This window comes from Hippichthys cyanospilos, chromosome 12, assembly GCF_059441005.1.
Source record: "Hippichthys cyanospilos isolate Australia breed blue-spotted pipefish chromosome 12, RoL_Hcya_1.0, whole genome shotgun sequence".
NCBI lineage: Eukaryota > Metazoa > Chordata > Actinopteri > Syngnathiformes > Syngnathidae > Hippichthys > Hippichthys cyanospilos.
In genome coordinates, this window is record NC_142380.1 from 12,699,470 (window position 1) to 12,721,456 (window position 21,987).

Here is a 21,987-nt window from a genome sequence, read left to right on the forward strand (position 1 = left end):
TTGGGATCGTATTGTGTTCAAGAACATTGGGTGAATTTGAAAAGGAGTATGACAGGTTCCAAACTCTGGAAAAATGACCAACCAGCCTGAGTTGTAAGTCAGTTTATTTTTAACTCAGTGTGGCATGTTAGACCAGAGGATATTGATGACCCTTCTGTTGAGTACGCTTCCCTGAACATGGCCACTTTTGGAGACATCCTACAGAACATCGGGGAATTCGGAATTTTCCAGAAGCTCATCATTTGTGCACTGAGCATACCGAATGTCTTTTTATCTTTTGAGTTTGCCTGTGTATTTTTCATCGAGTCCGATCCAAAGCGACATTGCAACACAGATTGGATCCTCAAGGCAGACGCTAACCTGACGTTGGATGAGAAGCTGAACTTGACCGTTCCCCGGGAGCCCGATGGTTCTTTCAGCAGGTGCCGTATGTTTGTGCCGGTGGACTGGGACATTGAAGCCATCCAAGAGCACGGACTCAATGAGACCACAGTGTGCCAGAATGGTTGGGTGTACGACAGTTCACTTTATACTGCCACAATAGTCACTGATGTAAGTGACTGTTGATGTGACAACATTCTCCAAATATTAGAGGTGGGAAATGATTCAATTTAATTCGGATCTTTGGATATCCAATTGAATTCAGAATCCATTTTTGATTTAACATGATTTGATTTACAGTGATTTCTGCTTCAATCTATAGATGTGCAAAGAACCGGAATAATCTATTTCATTTAGCTTGGCAACAGAATGACAAATGGCAAGAGTCAAGTGTCTTTTTTTTTTTACTTTCTTAAGTTTTCAATCACAAGGCAAATGCCTTTTTCCACTAAAACAGTGTGTAGACCACAAATGCTACTTTGCACTTCATTTTGATTCACTGACATCAACCAACAGAATGGAAGATGGACGCTGTTTGATTAGGTATTATAAACATACTTAATGAAGCAGTTATTATAATTCAGTAAAATATCAAAATAAGTACTTTCACCATACTTTAGCTTTTATAGACTGATAGAAAACCTATATTGTTTAGATATTTGTAGTTATGAAGGTTTAATGCAAAGATGGAGGGTTTTTTTCAGAGTCGGAAATGTCCAACTGCATTTGAAAGCACCAAGGAGTAAACACTAATGCTGAAGACCTGTGCTGTGTCATAAAATGACAATGCAACTCACCTCAATCAGTTTTGAATATGATTTTTTTCAATGGTGGTTTGTTGATGGTGGGTAAGACTTGATGTGATGGCAATAAGACGGAGTCAAGGGGAGTAGAGCTATCTGGTAGCATCCACCTCTGGGAAGGCCAACTTCAAAATAAAAGCGAACTACGGGCATTGCTTTGTCATATGTGTGTAGTTTGAAGTTGGCCTTGGCAGCATACCATTGGCGTGTAAGGTAAAGTTAAATGTTGTAGTTAACTGTAAATGGAAGCTGGTTTGTAGGAAGTGGATTTGGGTTTTAATTTATAAAACCGATAATCATGTAGTTCAGATAATAGATGTATATCAATTCTGAATCGTAGTAAACGAGAATCTTGATCGTTTTGTGAATCAATTTTTTTTGACAAACCACTACTAAATTTACTTTTTTTTTTTAATGGACTTCTTTCCTTGTTGTAGTTTGATCTTGTATGTGACAGGGCTAATTTACTTCAAGTGGCACAAACCGTGATGATGTCTGGCATTTTGCTCGGTTGTCTCTTATTTGGACCTTTCGCTGAATCGTAAGTAAAAAAATGTCTCATGAGTAACCTCATGCACGTACTGTCCTGAATGGGGTTTGTCTTTTCTAGGTTTGGTCGCAAACGAGCAGTTCAGATTACACTGCTTCTCAGCCTCATTTTTACCACCGCAACATCATTTTGCCCCAACTATCTTCTGTACCTGATCTCCCAGTTTTTGATGGGCCTTGGCCTTGGAGGTTTTCGGCTAAATGGCATTATATTGGGTAAAGTAATATGATTGTTTCTTATCATCAACCATTGACTATTTATGTGTTAAAGGGATTATTTATTTTAAAAACCCACTTATATAATAAAAAAGTGTAAATAAATGTCTTTCATCAAATCAACATATATTTATACATAATTGTGGGTCTAGTAATTGCAATTTATATTACATGGGGAGAACCGCTCAGATGGGGGCCGTCGTGATTTTGTTTTAGCTACGGAAAACAAAGGAGAAAAACTTTTGCCAACGTGATTCAAATCATGCTTTGGGTGTCAGTTTGTGTCTTGTGTGCAGCCTACCGAGTTTCTGGTTTGTATGCCAACTGCAAACGGAAAAAGTTGAAATAGAAAGTTTTTATGCCAATTGTAAATAAAAAAAAGGGGAAGGAAGGGGCGGGGAGGGGAGGGTGGGTCACAAACGAATTTAACTACGGTGTAAAACGAATGGTTTGGGAGTTATGATAACAAGATATTGTATGCATTTAGGTTCACTCACCAAACACTCAGAAGGAAAGCGTCAGCAAGATATTGCAATACAACAATAATTTACATTTGAAAGGAGCGTGAAAAAGATCTGTGGCTTCTTTGTATTGCGGACAGGCAATTGTCAATTCTACACAATGCGACTTTAAGGGAAACTGATGTCAGAAATTCGATGAAATGCTCAAACTTTTGTTGCTTGCTTTGTATATTGTACTTTACATTCATTTTAAGCAGCTATTTACTGATTTATACCACCATATTGTACCTACAATGTGATAATAAAATAAATAAATATACAAATCAGAGATGGGCATACCTAAATTATATTCACATTGATGTAGATATTGCATATTTTTTATCACAAAACTAGGACTGCAAGAACATGCATATTTTTTAACACAAAGCAAGGACTGCGAGAAACTTTTTTATATTTTAACCAATTTGCTACCACTAGTTGTATAAGTAATGATGTTGGGATGTTATATAATGTTTCTAGTTGAGGACGAATGTGGATTTGTAATACTTTTAAATAAACTGCATTACGTAAAAGTACCTGTTTTTAATATTCAAGCTAGTAGAATTAAAAAAAATATATACGGGAGTTTGACAACCCAGCCGACAGACATTTAAGTCAACATGTGAATGACATTTGTCACCAGCACAAAATGAATTCCAAAGTGGCCGTAGAGAAAAATGTATTTTATTTTTTTTTTCAACAAAACCATACTAGATAGTGTAGAACTGTGTTCATTCAGAAAGTAGAATCAAGCGGGCTTTCTTCAAGTTACAGCTTATGTTCATGTCTCACTGGTCTAGACAATGACAATGTCCAGCAAATGTTAACAATAACGTTTTTTTGTTTCTCTGTTCTGACAGCCACAGAGTGGATTGGCGTATCGAAAAGGTCATGGGGAACCTGTGCAATTCAACTATGTTGTGCTGCTGGACAGGCTATCCTTGCTGGTCTTATCTACTTTGTCAGAGACTGGAGAACAGCTCAGCTTATCATTGCTGTTCTACTTGGAGTCGTTGTTATTTATATATGGTGAGAAAGAAACATTCCTTGAACCATTTCAATAATGTAAGATAATTAACACAATTCTCTTACATAACGATCAGGTTCGTTCCGGAGTCAGCCAGGTGGTTGTTGGAGAGGGGGAGGGCAGAGGAGGCAAAAGAATTGCTTGTAAAGGTGGCAGCTATCAATAAACGCAGATTTTCGGACTCTCTTCTGGAAAAGGTATTAAGACGATGGCTGGCTTGTTGTGTGATTTCCACAACAAACATTGGACTTCTATCACCAATAAAGTGGGGTCACAAAATTTTACTAACAAATTTGTAAAATGACAGATGCAACACATGATTTTTTTTTTTTAAATTTATTGTTACAGTACGTGTGTGAGTTGATAGAGTACTACTCAATGTTGCTTTGTAGAATGGACAGAAATATTCCTGTTGAAACTTTAAAGTAAAATGCATTACCAAGCCATACAACAGGTCAGCATTAGCTACTTCACTATTCCTACTACATCATACTTTTTTAAGTGCTTGTTTAAGGAGATTTTAGTTGGTTTACTATAATGAACTCGCAAAAAGGAAACAACCGCCAGAATTACCAATGCACTTTTCAACCATTGATTGAACATGGGGAGAAAGGTAGAACACTTAAACACAATGAGCCAACTCAGTCATTGGACCATTAAAGAAACAAGTTTAGCACCATTTTCTCAACAAACCCAGGTCTACCATACAACATACAGATATGATGGCAAATCTGCATGAATAGTTATCTTATTTTCTGGAGTATAATGCGCACTTGATAATACAGTAATCCGCACCAACAATTATTTTTTTACCAGAGAATCTATTTTTGCAGCATCAGATATTTATGCAGAAAGATGGTACAGGTACAGGGAAGCATTTTGTTTGTGTTTTTATATAAAACTTCATGGTTCCAGCAACATCATGCCTTCAACACAGACTGAACATTCCTGCATGTTTCCAAATAAGACTAGCACCAATATACAGTATTTGCAACAAAAAAATGGCCCGCTTGGATTGTTAAAATAGAGCACCAACACAACCTTAAATATGCTTGGGGTGTTTACTAGTGGATGGTGCCCCCCTGTGGCAATTTAAATAGCAGTTCAAAAATGTGTTGGACCGATGACTTGCTACATTATCAAATTTATTTGTTTGTGTGCATTACAGATTATTGTAAAAGAAACTGAGAGAAAGAGCAACTCTTTAATGATCGTCCAATCACCTCTGCTTAGTAAATACTTCTTTGCCATATTATTTATATGGTAGGTTAAGTCACACAGTTGATGTAAGTTAACTGAATAAGAGTCAGCAATATCTGTGAATCATATTATTTGTTTCTTTTGAAAAATATTGAACCATGCTGATAATTTGCAGACTAATTGTTTTTGTTTTCCCCAGGTTCTCAATGAATGTTGCAATTTACTGCATTTCATTCAATGTGGGGAATTTTGGCTTGAACATATTCCTGACACAGTTTATATTTGGACTGTCTGAAATACCAATTCAGCTGTTTTGCGTCTGGCTGTTGGAAGCACTGGGGAGAAGAATATCTTTCATTTCAACAGTTTTGATTGGAGGATTCTTGTGCATGTTGATGCTTGCGTTTTATCAAGGTAAGGCAGGAAATTCATTCATATTGACAATGGTAGTGTGGATCATGAGTATTTTCTAACAATTGAAAACATTATTTTCAAATAAAATGGTTTTGGGCTGAGTTAATTGATCATGTTAATTGATAGACTGTCCACAAACACAAAATAATCATATGTTGCTTTCACATTCTCATACTCATTCTCATTTCAGGAAATCCCGTTGTTTTTACGGTACTGGCCACCTCAGGACGCTTTATAATCATTTGGGCTGCAACCATATGTAATGTTTATATTCAAGAGTTATTCCCAACATCTTGTCGGTAAGATAATCCCCTTCGCACATTTGGCGCTTCTTTCTGTTGTTCTGTGTGCTGGCACACCTGATACTGCACTGAAACATTTAATATACAGTAACATACAATAAAATACTGAGGGCAGAAAAAAGATGTTTTGTTTTGATGAGGTGTTTGAACATTTAGCTTGATAGGACAGTTGTGAGACTGAGTTTCATGTGGGATTTTTCTGGCTTCAGACAAACCGCTTCTGGTTTGGGCTCCATTGCAAGTCGTGCTGGCGGTCTTATCGCTCCATTGGTCAACATGTTGGCCATATACCACTGGTCCATACCCATCTTATGCTTCAGCGGCCTCACACTGGTCAGTGGGGGTCTCTGCTTTGTGTTTCCTGAGACGCGAGGGAGAGAGCTACCAGATTCATTTGATGAGGCTGAAAGCAACAGGTAAATAATTTAAGGAAAATATGCTCATATACTGTTTATAGATATCGATAGATGTTCTGCTCATCTTTGCCATCTCCTGACTCCAACATTCTCTGCCACAGGGTTTGAACGGAATGCACACCTACTAATGCTTATTGAATACTCTTTTTTTTTTTGCAGGAACAATAAGTCAATGAAGAAATTTCCCATCTGAAGTGTCAGTCGGAATCTTTCACTGAAATCCATGCCAACTTGTATCCTGCATACCTTTGAATGGTCATAAATGATAAATAACTATCTGTATATTAAACATGTACTGTCAGTATGGGAATGCACTCATCGTCCATCTATCCATCCATCTCGTCTGTGCCTGTCTACTTAGTTATGGTTAACACATCCAGGTCACAGTTCATAGGTCGTGGGTTCAGATCTGGACTCTGGCTTCCTGTGTTGTGTTTCCTCCCGCGTCACAGGATTGTGTATGTTGTGTTCGTAAAACACTCTAAAATCTAAGTTATCTCTAAGTGCTAATGGTTGTTGTCTTGTCCTGCAACTGGCTGATGAATCACAACCGGTTCAGGCTGTACCTGAAGTTCAAAGTCAGCTGGGATAGGTTACAGTACATCCCGACTCATATGAGGATGGGCAGCATGGAGAATTGGTGCATGGATATATGCTACAAACATATATTGAAACAATTCCTGCTGTAATAAAAACATTTACCAGAGTCGATATTTTTGCAATGTTATCTTAAGGTTTCTTCACAACTGCACTGTTTGGTCCACTTCAAACGGACAAGGCTTTGTTGCCCATGCTGGTATGAACATTTTATGCAGCTTTTGAATACACACAAACAAAATTTTGTTGCAGAGCAAACAACTGAACCGAGACCCACTTTGAGCTGTTCTCCGTGCACTTCCAAATGCACTCATTGCATGTCGCTTCAAAGTGATACATAACCAAAATGGATCTGCAAGAAGGAGACGTGTGCATCATTGGGCTCAACAAGCCACTGTAGCAAGCCATTGAACAAGTAGCTTGCATTAGATATTGTACTCAAGTTTGTACTTTGAGCCTCCATCTACAGTTTAGCCATACTTTGGCTTCTGTTGCGCCTGGACCACGCAGCGGGAAGTGAAAAGAGTAAGAATTTCACTGTTTGGTATAGTACTATACATGTAACAAGAAAATCTCTTTGAATCTTTCAACGCTTCTGTAGGCACGATGTGGATTGGGAAACGTCCCAAAAGTTGCATTGCATGAGCTGCTGCTGATACTCACAATTATTTGGCAGCGCTAATGAGAACAAAAATATGCAGAATAGAAATGCAACACATAGGAATTTCTATGCAGAATATTGTTTCCTTCCAAAAAATATTGAATACATATATGAATACAAACCACACACACACACACACACACACACACACACACACACACAAAGTTTGATCTATTGGGAGTAAAGGAATTTTCATGTTCGAATACCCATACACATTTTTTAAAATATTTGTAAAGTCCTAAAAAATTACTGAAGTAGTTAAAGATTTTTTTTATTATTATTATTAAGAAATATTTAGACGGGCGGCTCGTGGTTAGCACTTCTGCCTCACAACTCAGTGTCCCGGGTTGATGACATGAGAGTGGGCCGATGAGAGGTAGCTTTTGGAGTGAGTGTGGAATAAACAGGTGTCAGTTGTTTCACTCCTAAAGAGGTACAATTTCTGTATTTCCTTCCCGTCTAACAAAAAGTTTTTGGAACACCTCCCGCGAGACACGCTACATTGCTAATGTATGAGTAAAGATGGAACGACAGTTGCAGATCTTTTGCAATCAATACATCTCAGTCAAAACGTTGTCTGAGCATCAATGATGGCTCTATCTCTCAACAAGGACGTATAGCGATAATGGCAAATGTAATTAGCAATGCAACTCATAATATCTTGTTGTTCTAGCTAATCACAGTATTGTACTCTTAAAAAGAAAGAAAAGAAAAACTCAACGGTGATCACGTTTGATCCTTGATCTTATCCAAGCAAATCATCCATCCAGTTAATGTCTGTCACAACATTCTCTACAGTTTGCTCTGGAGTTTTATTTTCCAATAAACAGTCCAAAGGTGAAGTTGCACCACTTGACTGTTGAGACTTTGGCAACAACTGTGTCTCTGATGCAAAATGCCAAGAGAGAAAAGATCTCCCTGGGGTGATGGAGCAACAGAGGAAGTCGTACCAGAGTCCAGCATTCCATTCAGTGGACTAGCACTGAGAACCTCTGGGCTAATTGGCATTTTGCCTACTGCAACAACATCATCATGGATAGCAGTTGGTGGGCCTTGTGTAGGTTGCTGTGTAAGCATACTCCCATTTGAGCCGAAGAAGTCAAAATCTGATTCTCGAATGTTAGTCAGGTTGTTAGCTGTCAAAGGCACGAGGCCCTGATTGTCTTGCTCAACTAATGCAAGCTCTTCATTTTGTGTCAATCCCAGTGAGTGTGTGGGTGTCAAGCAGGCTAAACGATTCATCAGTGGTGGTGGAGAACACATCAACAGGGCTATGTCCTAAACTCTCCTGGGAGACAAACCCATCAAGCGTATTAGGTCTAGCCTGTGAAGCTTCTTGAATGCATAAAAAAGTGTTGTCGTCATCAATCTTCTTGTAGTTCATCTGTTGATTCTTGAGAGCCTTGCATATCATTCGGAGAAAGCCCGCTGCAGTCCTCTGTTTTAGGATTAGTGTGGAAGTCTAGCCTCGCTGCTCCTGTCATCTGTGGGATTTTCATCTTGCTTGTTTATCTCTGTTTGGACCAGATCCAGCAAGCTATCACTTGTTTCACTCGCTTCCATCAGCCTACCCCTAGGGCATCTGTGGCTAAATTCTAAAAATGCCACAATAGTATTTTACCACCACCAAAGCATGAATGTTCGAGTGCATGAATGAGTGCCGAATAAAACGTATTATTATTATTATTATTATTATTATTATTATTATTATTATTATTATTATTATTATTATTATTATTATTATTATTATTATCCATATCTTAGAGTCTCTTATCCTCACAAGGATTAGGTGGCATTAGGTGGGGACACTGTGGACTAGTTGCCAGCCAATGGCAGGGCACGCTGGGATGAACAACCATACACACACCCAATCACAGGACAATTTAGTATGTCCAATACACCTGCCCTGCATGTTTTGTTTTTGGGATAGTGGGAAAAAGACAGAGTGCCCGGCGAGAACCCACAGGGGCTTGTGTTGGAATAATTGTAAATATAGTGATGATACATTTGCTACAATCAATATATCTGCTTGCAATGAAGATATGCTTTGCTATGAGAAGGTTGCTGCGACAAGTTTGGCCAAGCTCAAACCGCAGACAGATGTCACTTCACTTGTGATTAAAAATATTGCAGAATGTCTTGCTCCATGAAATGTTGTGCCATACATGTACTAATCTTGCGCACATGGACACACATTGATGAACAAATACACTGGGTTCCGGTCGCGCTTCTCCCCCCAGCTGCACTTTTGCCCTTTTAGGGCTGGAACCCTCATGCAGCCTAGGAACCTCTGAACCAAAATAAAAAGAGACGGTTCGGAGAAACTGTTTCAGAATGCAGCAGAATTGTATTCGTGCAGTCCTTCTCCGTTCTCCTAATGCATGAGCAGAAATTAATGCCTTTTCTTCTTCTTTGTTTATAGTTTTTCACAAATGTCTATTAGGTGAACCTGACACTCAGAGAGAACATGCAAACTCCACCCAGAAAGGCCGGCGAGGTGGATTTGAACTTGGTTCCCTGAATTGTGAGGCGGACGTGCTATTATTATATGCAAAATAACTCATGAGAAAATGACATACACTTGGATGAGATGAGTTAAGCTCATAGGGATGGATGGAAATGAGCAAGACAAAGCATAACAAAACAGGCAGGGAAAACATGACAAAATATGAAACATTTAGATAAAAACCAAATCAGCAAAACAGATCTTGATATCACTGCTATTTTCACTCGAATGTTATGTAACAATGCATTTTGGCACCTATGAGCATAAAGATGCAGTAAAATGCAACGAACGAGGTACAGCACTAGTTATGTAACACAGTTTCATAGTGCATTGTTATTATACTGCAGCAATCACATGTTACAGACCAGTTTACATCATAAATCGCTCACATCGAGGGTACAATGCAAAGCTTCACCCGCCACTTTGCGTTCAAGAACATTTAGTGGATTTGAAAGGAGTCTGGCGGGTTCCGAACTCTGGAAAAATGCTCTACCACCCTTATTTTGTAATATGACCCTTGTGAAATTATGTCAGTTTAAGTTTAACTCGGCGCTTCACATGTAGCGTGTAGACAAGAGAATATTGATGACACTTCTGTGAGTACGCTTTTAGAAAGAAATCGTCTCTGAACATGGCCACTTTTGGAGAGATCCTACAGAACATTGGGGAATTCGGAATTTTCCAGAAGCTCATCATTTGTGCACTGAGCTTCCCAAATGTTATCTTAGGTTTTGTGTTTGCCTGTGTATTTTTCATCGAGTCCGATCCAGAGCGACACTGCAACACAGATTGGATCCTCAAGGCAGACGCTAACCTGACGTTGGATGAGAAGCTGAACTTGACCGTTCCCCGGGAGCCCGATGGTTCTTTCAGCAGATGCCGTATGTTTGTGCCGGTGGACTGGGACATCGAAGCCATCCGGGAGCACGGACTCAATGACACCACAGTGTGCCAGAATGGTTGGGTGTACGACAGTTCACTTTTTACTGCCACCATAGTCACTGATGTAAGTGATTGTTGATGTGACACATTCACCAAATTCTAGGGGTAGGAATTTCTGACTGTCTCAATTCTGATTTTGGGGGATACGACTCAATTCAGTATTGATTTTTGATTCAAAATAATTTGATCGACAATGATTTCTGCTTCAAGCAGTAGAAGTGCAAAGAATCGTAATAATCTACTTCATTTTGCTTTGTGACAGAAGGAAAAATGGAGAAATTAAAGCGTCATTTTTTTGTCCTTTCTTAAGTTCTGAATTGTAAGGCAAGTGACTTTATCCACCAAAACAGCATTTGGACCACAACTGTGACTTAATGCTTTATTTTGATTCATTGACATACTGAATTGGTTTTGATGAGGCATTATAAACATACATGGCTTGATTGACCAGTGATTATAATGCAGTAAAATATCAAATTAAATAATTTCACCCTTATCATTCTTGTTGATATATGTCAGCTTTAATAGATTGAGAGAAAGCCCAGCGAGTTTAGATATTAGCAGTATTTAACATTTAATGCATAGATGGACCTTTGTTCCTAGTTTGAAATGTGCGAGTGCATTTGAATGCACCACGATGTTAGCCACTTGCGCTAACACTGAAGACTCGTGTCGTATCTTAAAATGACAACGTAACTGACGTCCTTGGCGTCCTTGGCATCCTTATCCCGTTATTGAATATGATTTCTTTAATGGCAGTGTGGTGAAGTTGGCGGGGACGTGATGTGATTGCAATAAGACAGAGTCACGAGGAAAGGCCAATTTCAAAATAATTGCGGGCTCTCGTGGAGATAAAGATGTTCAGATAACAGATGGACGGGAGGATGGATTTTGAGACAGTTTCTGAATGATAGTAAATGGGAAGTTAGAAATTTTTGTGAATCTTGTTTTTTTTTTTTGCCACACCCCTTAAAAATATATTGTTTTTTAAAATTTACTTTTTTTGTGGTTGTAGTTCGATCTTGTATGTGACCGGTCTAATTTACTTCAAGTGGCACAAACCGTGATGATGTCTGGCATTTTGCTCGGTTGTCTCCTGTTTGGACCTTTTGCTGAATCGTAAGTAAAAAGACGTCTCATGAGTCTCATGTGCAATGTCCATGCACAATCTATCCTGAATGGGGTTTGTCTTTTCTAGGTTTGGTCGCAAACGAGCTGCTCAGATTCCTTTGCTTCTGAGCCTCATTTTTACAACCATCTCAGCATTTTGCCCCAGCTACCTCCTGTACCTGATCTCCCAGTTTTTGATGGGCCTTGGCTATGGAGGCTTTCGACTAAATGGCATTATATTGGGTAAAGTAATATGATTGTCTCTTATCATTCCTTATTTGGCTATCGTTGTTTAAGGGAAACTGAAGTCAGAATTTCACTCTCACACTTTTATGCTTGCTTTTTATATTGTACTTTACATTCGTTTCAAGCAGCTACATGTTGATGAATAACACCATATTGTACCTACAATGTAATAAAATAAATAAATAAATGGATAAATAAATGGATAAATAAATAAATAAATAAATAAATAAATAAATAAATAAATAAATAAGAGATGGGCAGCATAAATGAGGTATATTCATGTTGATGTAGATATTGCATAAACTTTAAAATAAAACAAGGACTAAGAGAAAAATATTTTAACCAAGTAATCTAACGATGGGGATGTCAGATGTTATGTATATTTCTACTTGAGGAGGTAAAATGTGGTTTTGTGATACTTTTAAATAAATTGCAATCTGTTCAGCTGTTTTTAATATTCAGGCATATATATATATATATATATATATATATATATATATATATATATATATATATATATATATATATATATATATATATATATATATATATATATATATATATATATATATATATATATATATATATATATATATATATATATATATATATATATATATATATATATATATATATATATATATATATATATATATATATATATATATATATATATATATATATATATATATATATATATATATATATATATATATATATATATATATATATATATATATATATACGGGTTATGGTTAGAGAACCCACGGTTAGATTTAGAGTTAGAGAACCCACCCTAACCCGTACAGTGGTATAAAGCCGGAACTAGAAAACTGTGTATTTTTTGTGTGTGTTTTTTTTTTCCAAAACTATACTAGTTAGTTTAGAACTGTGTTGTCATTCACAAAGAGAATGAAGTATGGCTTTCTTCAAGTATACTGTGTAAGCTTGTGTTCATGCTTCACTGGTCTAGAGAACCACAATGTCCAGCAAATGTTAAAAATAAAGTTGTTATTTCTCTGTTCTGACAGCCACAGAGTGGATTGGTGCATCCAAAAGGTCCTGGGGAGCATGCGCAACTCAATTATGTGGTGCTGTAGGACAGGCTATCCTTGCTGGTCTTATCTACGTTGTCCGAGACTGGAGAACAGCTCAGCTTATCACTGCTGCTCTACTTGCAGTCGTTGTTATTTATATATGGTGAGAAAGAAACATTCCTTGAACCATTTCAATAATGTAAGATAATTAACACAATTCTCTTATATAACGATCAGGTTCGTTCCGGAGTCAGCCAGGTGGTTGTTGGAGAGGGGGAGGGCAGAGGAGGCTAAAGAATTGCTTGTAAAGGTGGCAGCTATCAATAAACGCAGATTTTCAGACTCTCTTTTGGAAAAGATATTAACACGATGGCTGGCTTTTTGTGTGATGTTTGCTAATGTTTTAGTTTAAGGTTATCTTTAAAGATGATTGAGATATGCCAAGATGTCTTAACCTCTCCACGAATAAGTCTATGTCTATCACTGCTTGGATTTTCTCGTTTAAAACTTATTTTTAAGTTTTCTAAAGAAGTTAAGGCGACTTTATTCAATTTTAGTCATTTAAAATGGATGGTTGCCGCCTATTTCAGATATCAGTTTGCTACTCTCAACTCCAGACAGAACACAAGCCTTGACCAAATAAATGAAGAAAAGAAGCATTCCAGTTTTTAGTTGTGCCCTTTTGTAGAAATTGTAATGTGATATAACACGACATACTCGGTTTGCTAGAATACTGCACCAACACAACCACAACATCCCTGCATGCATTTACAAGTGATGACTGCTAGCTGGAGGCCAATAAAAAAGCAGTTCAAACTCATAATCAATACTTTGATAGCGTACTCTACTGTCTCAATTTTTTTTTACCAAAGATTGCCCCCTGGTGGCTATTAAAAAACTGCAAACAATGCCGCACTGGACTTAACTGATAGGCTGAAATTTCCGGTACTTGTTTGTTTAACCAACTTTGCTAGCAATATAAACAAAATGTGTTGGACTGATGACTTGCTTCATTATCACAGAGTGAATGAATTTGTGTGCATTATAGATGGATGTAAAAGGACCTGCGAAAAGGAGCAACATTTTGATGCTTGTCCAATCACCTGTGCTTCGCAAATACTTCTTTGCCATATTATTTACATGGTAAGTTAATTTACACAATTGATGTAAGTTACCCTGAATAAGTCTCAACAATATTATTTAACTATATTAAGTATTTTTTTAATGTCAAAACTGATTTAACCATACGTATGTTATATTTGAATATTTGGCCTTTTGCAGACTATTTGTTTTTATTTTCTGCAGGTTCTCATTGAATGTTACATACTACTGCATTTCATTCAATGTGGGGAATTTTGGCTTGAACATATTCCTGACACAGTTTATATTTGGACTGTCTGAAATACCAATTCAGCTGTTTTGTGTCTGGATTTTGGAAGCACTGGGGAGAAGAATATCTTTCATTACAACAGTTCTGGTTGGAGGCTTCTTGTGCATGTTGATGCTTGCGTTTACTCAAGGTAAGTCAGAAGCTGCATTGTTTTTGACAAAATATGTAAAGAATACAGTAATAGTATTTTAAAGTCATTTTTGTAAAACTTTTTTTTAACTTAAAATGGTTTGGAGCCGAATTAAGTTAATTGCTATATATATATATATATATATATATATATATATATATATATATATATATATATATATATATATATATATATATATATATATATATATATATATAATATTTTTTTTTTTTTAGCATTTCAAAATGCTTGCAAATCCACAGTGGAAAGCGGCAGCATATCTTCTACATATGACGTACTCCACCACCGGTCTCCTAACCTCTTGCGGTCAAAGTGGCATCCCTGAGTGAGAGAATGTTAATTTTGCTCACTTTGTTTTATCCCCACTCTCAATCCTCCACATGATTTTTTTTTCGCTAACTTCACGTTACTATGGCACCGCTTTAAATAGTTTTTTAAATTACTGGTGCTATTTGGCAAATCCGGCAACTCTTTAGGCATCACACACAAAGTGAATTTAACTATTATGTTCTTATGGTTCTTATGGTTATCTCCAATAAACAGAAACTAATGGGCGTGGGGGTCTCGCAATGTTGTTGGTGATTTTGCGGGGGAAAAAACCCCACCACTATTAGGTTAAAACCGCATTGTAATGCATTGCATTACTCTCAATCGTACTGACTAAATATTACTATTTTTTGTGAGTAATGCATGACACTACTGCATTACAGCAATTAGTTACATTATTTTTGTAACGCATTACTCTCAACACTGGTGACAAATACATATTAGAAGGGGAGACATCATGGGTTGTGATGTATTAGATTACAGTCTTGTTTGAGTAAGTGTTGGTGTCTAATGCCTCATAATATACACCAACAATTTTGCCTTTCATATCCTCAATTTTCTTTCATAACTAGAGACAATATTTTATCAAATAGGTGTTTTGTAACCTGAAGTTTTCAAAACAAGATGCATTTGTAAGTAGAGATATCACTATCATGACACTTTTGGTTTTCTCTTTTGGCCTCAGGAAATCCTGTTGCTGTTACGGTACTGGCCACTTCAGGACGCTTTATAAGCAATTGGGCTGCAACCATATGTACTGTTTATGTTCAAGAGTTATTCCCCACATCTTGTCGGTAAACCTATCGCCATCACACATTTGACACTTCTTTCATCTGTTACGTATGTGTGCTGGCACACCTGATACTGCATCAAAACATAATGTTCTGTAAATTGAAATGCTAAATGGAGAATAAAAAAATATGTTTCACTTTGATTAGCAGTTAGAGCAAAAAGCTTGATCGGAAATTTGTGAGACTGAGTTTCATGTGGGATTTTTCTGGCTTCAGACAAACAGCTTCTGGTTTGGGCTCCATTGCAAGTCGTGCTGGCGGTCTTATCGCTCCATTGGTCAACATGTCGGCCATATACCACTGGTCCATACCAATCATATGCTTTAGCGGCCTCACACTGGTCAGTGGGGGTCTCTGCTTCATGCTTCCTGAGACACGGGGGAGAGAACTACCAGATTCATTTGATGAGGCTGAAAGCAACAGGTAAACAATATGAGGAAAATACATTCATATACTGTTGATAGATATCGATCGATGTTCTGTTCATTTTGAACATGTATGACTACAATACTATGTCTACTATATTCTCCATCACAGGGTTTGAATGGAATCCACAACTTGTAATGCTTGTTTGATTCTCTTCTTTTGCAGGAACAAAAAGGCAGCAAAGAAAGACAGTAACTCAGATATTACAAACATCAAATCAAGTAAACTGTAATGAAATAAATAGTTATTGCAATTTTCCATCAGAAGTGTCATTTAGAATCATTCATTAAAACCCATGTCAACTGGTATCTTGCATTTTTTTGATTGTTCATAATATATACTGTATAAAAACCCATCTATATATTCAAACATGCACTATCTGTATGTGCATGAACACATCATCCATCTATCCATCCATACATACATCTTATCTGTCTGCCTGTCTACTTATTTATGATTAACACAGTCGCGTCACACTTCATAAGTCGTGGCTTCGGATCTGGACTCTGTCTACTTGTGTTGTTTTCCCTCATACATTTCGGGATTGTGCATGCTGGGTTAATAAAACACTCTAAAATCTGTCCTTCCTTGCTACAAAATGTAACATCAACAGCGGCCAGAGACGACGCCAAAACTAAGCAGAAATTAATTAATTTTTTAAGGATGAACTGAATTATTTCTAAAATCATTCTTTCCGACGCGGCCCATGCGGCTCGGTACCAGTTAGTCCACAGACCGGTACCGGGCCGCGGATTGGTGTTTGGGGACCTCTGAAAGTACATCCTGACTCATATGAGGATAAGCAGTGTAAAGAACGGACACATGGATACTGTATATATTAAGTACAACAAATGTATATTGAAACAATTCCTGTTGTAATAAAAAATATTTACCACAGTCTATTTTTTTGCAATGTTATCTAAGGGTTTATTCACATCTTGGATGGACGTTTGTGATTTCTGTTAAAGCATTTTTTTGGGGGGTGGGGGGAGGGGGGTAGTCTTGCATTTTTTTTTTCATTCTATTCACAAAGGGAGAAAAAAAAAAAAAGCAAAATGTGTTCCTGTCAAAAAATACTTTAGTCGATACTGAAAAATATTGAATAAACTCCTATTATTCATCTCACTGCATGCAGACTCAGAAACTTTCTTCCCCGCTGCCATCAGACTTCTGTTTGTTTTTTTTTTTTGCCTTTTTTATGCTTCTTCTTCTTTTGCACACCACTTGTCAATAGCTGTACCTAACCTACCATGCACTTATTTTATCTATTATGCAGACCTGCACATTATAATAGGTATCTGTAGAAATCTATCAATTTATGGTTCTAAGCTAGAAAAACTTACCAACTGAACAATAAGTCAATAAACAAATAATAAATGTAAATAGATCTGGAACGTTAACACAGGAGCGCTAATATGTCAAAAATGCATAAAGATACATGAAATAAGTATAAAAAATTGTGCAGATTTTTTTTCTAAATCCCTTACTCATTAATGTGATTTGGTCAAAAAATGTTGACAGAAATTTCAAAAGTTTACAACTCCCGGCACGGACTTCGACAAAGGATGTTCTCATTGTCAAAGTCATGTCAGCAGTCAACATTGAAAAGCTTCTACTATCCACTTAGTCGCTAACTTTAATTGAAGAAAGTAAATGCAAACTGGCGTCAATAAATGTTTATTTTTTTAAATCTGATATGATGAAAGCAAAATAACGCTCAAGTTATTTCCAACAACAATGGCAACAAGTTCTAAATTGAAGCATGCATTGTTTGTTGATTTTCATTTCGGGACCTTCATACAATGAGTTATCTAGAATTTCTGCTATAACATCACAAACATCCGCAAGAATTGAACAAAAATGACGAAGTAAAACGGTTCCATTGAAATATGAAATGCTAATGTATATATGCATTATTATGATTACTACAATGAATCATACAAGTCATTTTCACATAATTGTATACATTTTTTTTTAAGTTTCATTCGACTATAACAACAAACAGAACCAAACTCAATTACTGCCTTTGTTACAATGAAATTAAAATGCTGATGGCATACTAGGGCAAAAAAAAATAACAACGTAGGATATCTGGATAAAGGCAAGCATAAATTATTTTCATACAAAGTACAGTTTATATTTTCAAATGTGATTAGAAATGCATATCATAATGTGTTGATCTGGCCAAACCCAGGACTGTACCCTTGAAAAAAATAAGAAAAAGCCAACATCATATGCACAACTGTGATCACGTTTGATCCCTGATCTTATCCAAGCAAATCATCCATCCAGTTAATGTGTGTCACAACATTCTCTACAGTTTGCTCTGGAGTTTTATTTTCCAATAAACAGTCCAAAGGTGAAGTTGCACCACTTGACTCTTCAGACTTTGGCAACAATTGTGTCTCTGATGCAAAAATGTCAAGAGAGAAAAGATCTTCCTGGGGTGATGGAGCAACAGAGGGCGTTGCACCAGAGTCAAGCAGCCCATTCAGCAGACTAGCACCCACTGCAACAATATCATCAGGGATGGCGGCTGGTGGGCCTTCAACAGGTGGTTGGGTGAACAAACTGCCATTTGAGCTGAATAAGTCAAAATCGGATTCTTGAATGTTAGTCACATCGTTTGCTTTCAAATGTACTAGGCCTTGATTGTCTGTCTGGCTAATGGAATCAAGGCCAGTTACTTGCTCGAATAATCCAAGTTGTTCATTTTGTGTCAATCCCAGTTGAGTGTCAAGCAGGCTAAAAGATGCATCAGTAGTGACCGAGAACAGATCAACAGGGTTATCTGCCAAACTCTCCTGGGGGACAAACCCATCAAGAGAATTAGGAATAGCCTGCGAAGCTTCTTGACTAACATCAAACATTTTTTTGTGGTCATTAATATCCATATCTTTTGGTTCTGTGGAATCCTCAGGCTTATCTTGATTGCTAATAGTAAACGGTGGCTCTGCTAGAACTTTGCTCTGTTCAACTTGAAGGTCATTAGTTGATTCTTGAGAGCCTTGCATTCCATTGGAAGAAAGCCCGTTGCATTCCTCTGTCTCAGGATTAGTCTCTGGTAGAAGTGTAACCTCACTGCTCCTGTCATCTGTGGGATTTCCATCTTGCTTGTTTATCTCTGTTTGGACCAGATCCAGCAAGCTATCTCTTGTCTCACTAGTTAGGAACTCAGACTCTGATTTATTAGCCTCCTCTTGACAACTGTCAAGTGTGTTTGAGTCAGAAGCAAGTAGTCTCTTTTCAGTGTCATCCTCTCCTTCATGAGGTTTGACCTGGATGGTGTCAGCCTCATCTGTATTTAGATCATCAGTGTGCGTTTTGCATTCATTGTCATTTGCTGACAATTTAGTGGCGTCTTGGTTCTTGTCTGAGGAAGAGTGAAAGAGTGCAACATCTGCTTCCTTGACACTTTTTGTCTCAGTCTTGCTCGTGTTTTCAGTGTCACTTGCAGCAAAGAGCTTTGACAACGGGCTTCTTCCTTTAGACCGAGATCCTAGTTTGACCTTGGATCTGTCGATCTGTTTTACATAACTCATGGGGGGATTTGTTTTTGCAAGGACCTGTGTATTGGTTGTGTGTCCTTTTGTTAGGTTTTTGTGGTCCAGCTTAGTTTCATTGCTTTCAGACACTGTTTTGGTTAGTTTTGGTTTTGAAAGATTTTTCTTTTCAATTGCTATGTCGAGTTTATCGGATGACTCACGAGATGGATTGTCTTTGGCATCATCGCCTGAGTCACCAAGATGTTTTTCTTCATGATTTTCGTCTTTAGTTTGTAGCAAAGGTGGACTTTTCTGAATATCAGCCTCAACATCAATTGCCTCCACTCTCTGCTTTTGTACATGTTGTGTTTTTTGTAGCGCTCTAGACTGGCCATTTTTGTCAAATGTATCATTTGCATCATTACAGAGTTGAGTGTGGAACCCAATGACATCACCCTCTTTATCATCTGAGGCCAGTTGACGAGTCTGATCACGAGAGTTGTCCAAATTTGGCACAAACCTTACTGATCTATTTTTATTACAATTAGCATCCAGTTTGTTAGACGCTTCATTCACATTTGTTTTATTGGTGAATACAGCTGTTGTGTGCATTGCCTTCGCAGCTGAATAACTGTTACCTTTGTCTAAAACCGAAAAAGGCAACTGAAATGCTTTCGGGAGATGTTTGTCTTGAAAGATTTTTGTTTTTGAGGCACCACTCTTGAATTTAGGATCCCCAAAGATTGCCATCTCCTCTGAAGATCCATCTATTGCCTGAGGCTTTCCCTTGGTTTCTGAACCGTTGGCATGTGTAAACGGTATTAGCTTATCTTTTTGATTCAAACTTGGTGCCTTTACATTGTAAAGAGGCCTTTTCTTCTCTGGTGGCCAGTTAACTGTCAATTTGCCCCTGACATCAGTGCGACTGCTATGCTTCATCTCAGTTTTAAGTGACTTTGAGGTAAATATTTCAGCAGACGGCTCTCTGGGGATAGTGGATGTGTTTGAGTTGCTCTTTGTCATTTTTGGTGCAGATGAGGTGTCAGGTTCATCTATTCCTTTATCTTTTTGCAACCAGCGGTCTTTATGTTGCATGTGTCCAAATCCCTCATCATAATTTCCTTTTATTCTAAAAAGCTGTTGGTAGTGAGACATGCAGTAGAACTCGCCATAAAGCGAGGAATAGTTGTGAATGCTGTAATAAAGCAGAAAAAAAATGCCTTAATTACAAGTACAAGCAAAAAATGAACTAAATTGTTTGATGTTAATTATAGCACTCTGTATTTATCAAACATCTTACCTGAGCCTCTTCTGACAGTGTTTGCAGCAGAAACAGTTGTTGTGCAGGATAAGTTTATCTGCCACCATTTTTTCCATTGGATACACTTGTCTCAAACAGGCTGAACATATCTCCTTAAGAGGTGACATGAACTATAATGATGGGAACAAGGTAACAACAACCGAAACATCATAAAACAACACAGGAACATTAAAAGACCTAAATGTTCTGGTTTTGTTCCTAAATAGAGTCGATAAAGTGTTATGTTTCTTTTTCAATGTTACGCTCTGTTACTTAATGTTTACTCCCAAATTCCACACTTTCTGTATGCTGATTGTATTCATTTTTATGTATCAGGCATTCCTGGTTTGTTAGTTGTTGGTTGTTGGAAAACATAGATGTCACACCTTGAAGTGGACATTGATTGGCTGTCATTGTGTTTGGCTGATAGCTCACTGTTGTGGGTGGGAGGGAACATTCAGGATCAGGACGACGTGACAATGGAGGAGGATGCGGGGGTTGTCAGTCTAATCTATGGAAGTTTTACCTTAAAAATGCCCCGAAAGCACCAAGGTGGAGCTTGCTTAGCACAGAAGCAACTCAAGTTTAGCCTACTACACTGCACTACACTGCACTAAATGCAAAGCACCCAGCTGTGTGACAGCAGACACAATTAATAACAGCAACAAAGACACTAATGTAACAAGCCATAGCAAAGCTAATTATCAAACTAAAATTCGAAACCCCCCTGCATTTGAGAAAGTCTGCTATGGACAGGGTGGAAAAAGTTTCATTTTAATGTCGATATCTTATTATTCTTCCATCGACAAAAGAAAACAGCACAATTCCTCCTGATGTTTGAAACTAAAAGGTGCAGCCAGTGATTGGCACTAGTCTCAAATACAGCAGAAGGTAAATGGTTACCAGTGGATCTATTAAAAGTCTGTTCACAAAAGGAAATGACTGAAGCCATTTTTTGTTGTGGTAAGTCAATCTTTTATTCTGCTGAAGTAACAAAATGTATAAAAAAAATAAACACCTATGGTTGGGACTTTTGTGCTCAGAAATCCTTAGGTGAAATTAGAATGAAATTAGGCTTTGTGTGAGCTACTCAGGGTGAAGGTTGCATTGAAATTTGATGGAGACAGATTAATTTCTTTAGCTTCTGATAAGCAGCATTTACATGATTCTATAATGAAGTTTTCAAAGCAGTGCTGGTGCAGAAGGTATA

The 21,987-nt window shown here is 37.5% G+C and overlaps 2 protein-coding genes and 1 pseudogene across 2 annotated transcripts; 2 read left to right on the forward strand and 1 right to left on the reverse strand.

The window, feature by feature from the left end:
• The first annotated feature begins 177 nt into the window (after nucleotides 1-177).
• On the forward strand, nucleotides 178-6,078 carry LOC148414920 (solute carrier family 22 member 13-like). Its single transcript, XM_088429983.1, has 10 exons — nucleotides 178-552; nucleotides 1,622-1,725; nucleotides 1,795-1,949; nucleotides 3,310-3,478; nucleotides 3,553-3,673; nucleotides 4,645-4,739; nucleotides 4,876-5,090; nucleotides 5,281-5,389; nucleotides 5,602-5,808; nucleotides 5,968-6,078. The coding sequence occupies exons 1-10, from the start codon at nucleotides 178-180 to the stop codon at nucleotides 5,999-6,001; spliced, it is 1,584 nt and encodes a 527-aa protein (XP_088286109.1). The 3' UTR covers nucleotides 6,002-6,078.
• Nucleotides 6,079-10,203: 4,125 nt separating this feature from the next.
• LOC148414921 (solute carrier family 22 member 13-like) lies at nucleotides 10,204-16,224 on the forward strand (annotated as a pseudogene).
• Nucleotides 16,225-17,688: 1,464 nt separating this feature from the next.
• Nucleotides 17,689-21,121, reverse strand: LOC148414922 (uncharacterized). Its single transcript, XM_088430222.1, has 2 exons — nucleotides 20,778-21,121; nucleotides 17,689-20,672 (listed from the first exon to the last, which is right to left on the reverse strand). The coding sequence occupies exons 1-2, from the start codon at nucleotides 20,903-20,905 to the stop codon at nucleotides 18,260-18,262; spliced, it is 2,541 nt and encodes an 846-aa protein (XP_088286348.1). The 5' UTR covers nucleotides 20,906-21,121; the 3' UTR covers nucleotides 17,689-18,259.
• Between the last annotated feature and the right edge of the window lie 866 nt (nucleotides 21,122-21,987).

Excerpts from the sequence above, each read along its gene's own strand:
- LOC148414920 (XM_088429983.1), top strand. The coding sequence starts at position 178 with ATGGCCACTTTTGGAGACATCCTACAGAACATCGGGGAATTCGGAATT. Across the intron at positions 4,740-4,875 it reads TTTGCCATATTATTTATATG|GTTCTCAATGAATGTTGCAA; the intron begins GTAGGTTAAGTC and ends TGTTTTCCCCAG. Across the intron at positions 5,091-5,280 it reads GATGCTTGCGTTTTATCAAG|GAAATCCCGTTGTTTTTACG; the intron begins GTAAGGCAGGAA and ends TTCTCATTTCAG.
- LOC148414922 (XM_088430222.1), bottom strand. The coding sequence starts at position 20,905 with ATGTCACCTCTTAAGGAGATATGTTCAGCCTGTTTGAGACAAGTGTAT. Across the intron at positions 20,673-20,777 it reads CACTGTCAGAAGAGGCTCAG|CATTCACAACTATTCCTCGC; the intron begins GTAAGATGTTTG and ends GCTTTATTACAG.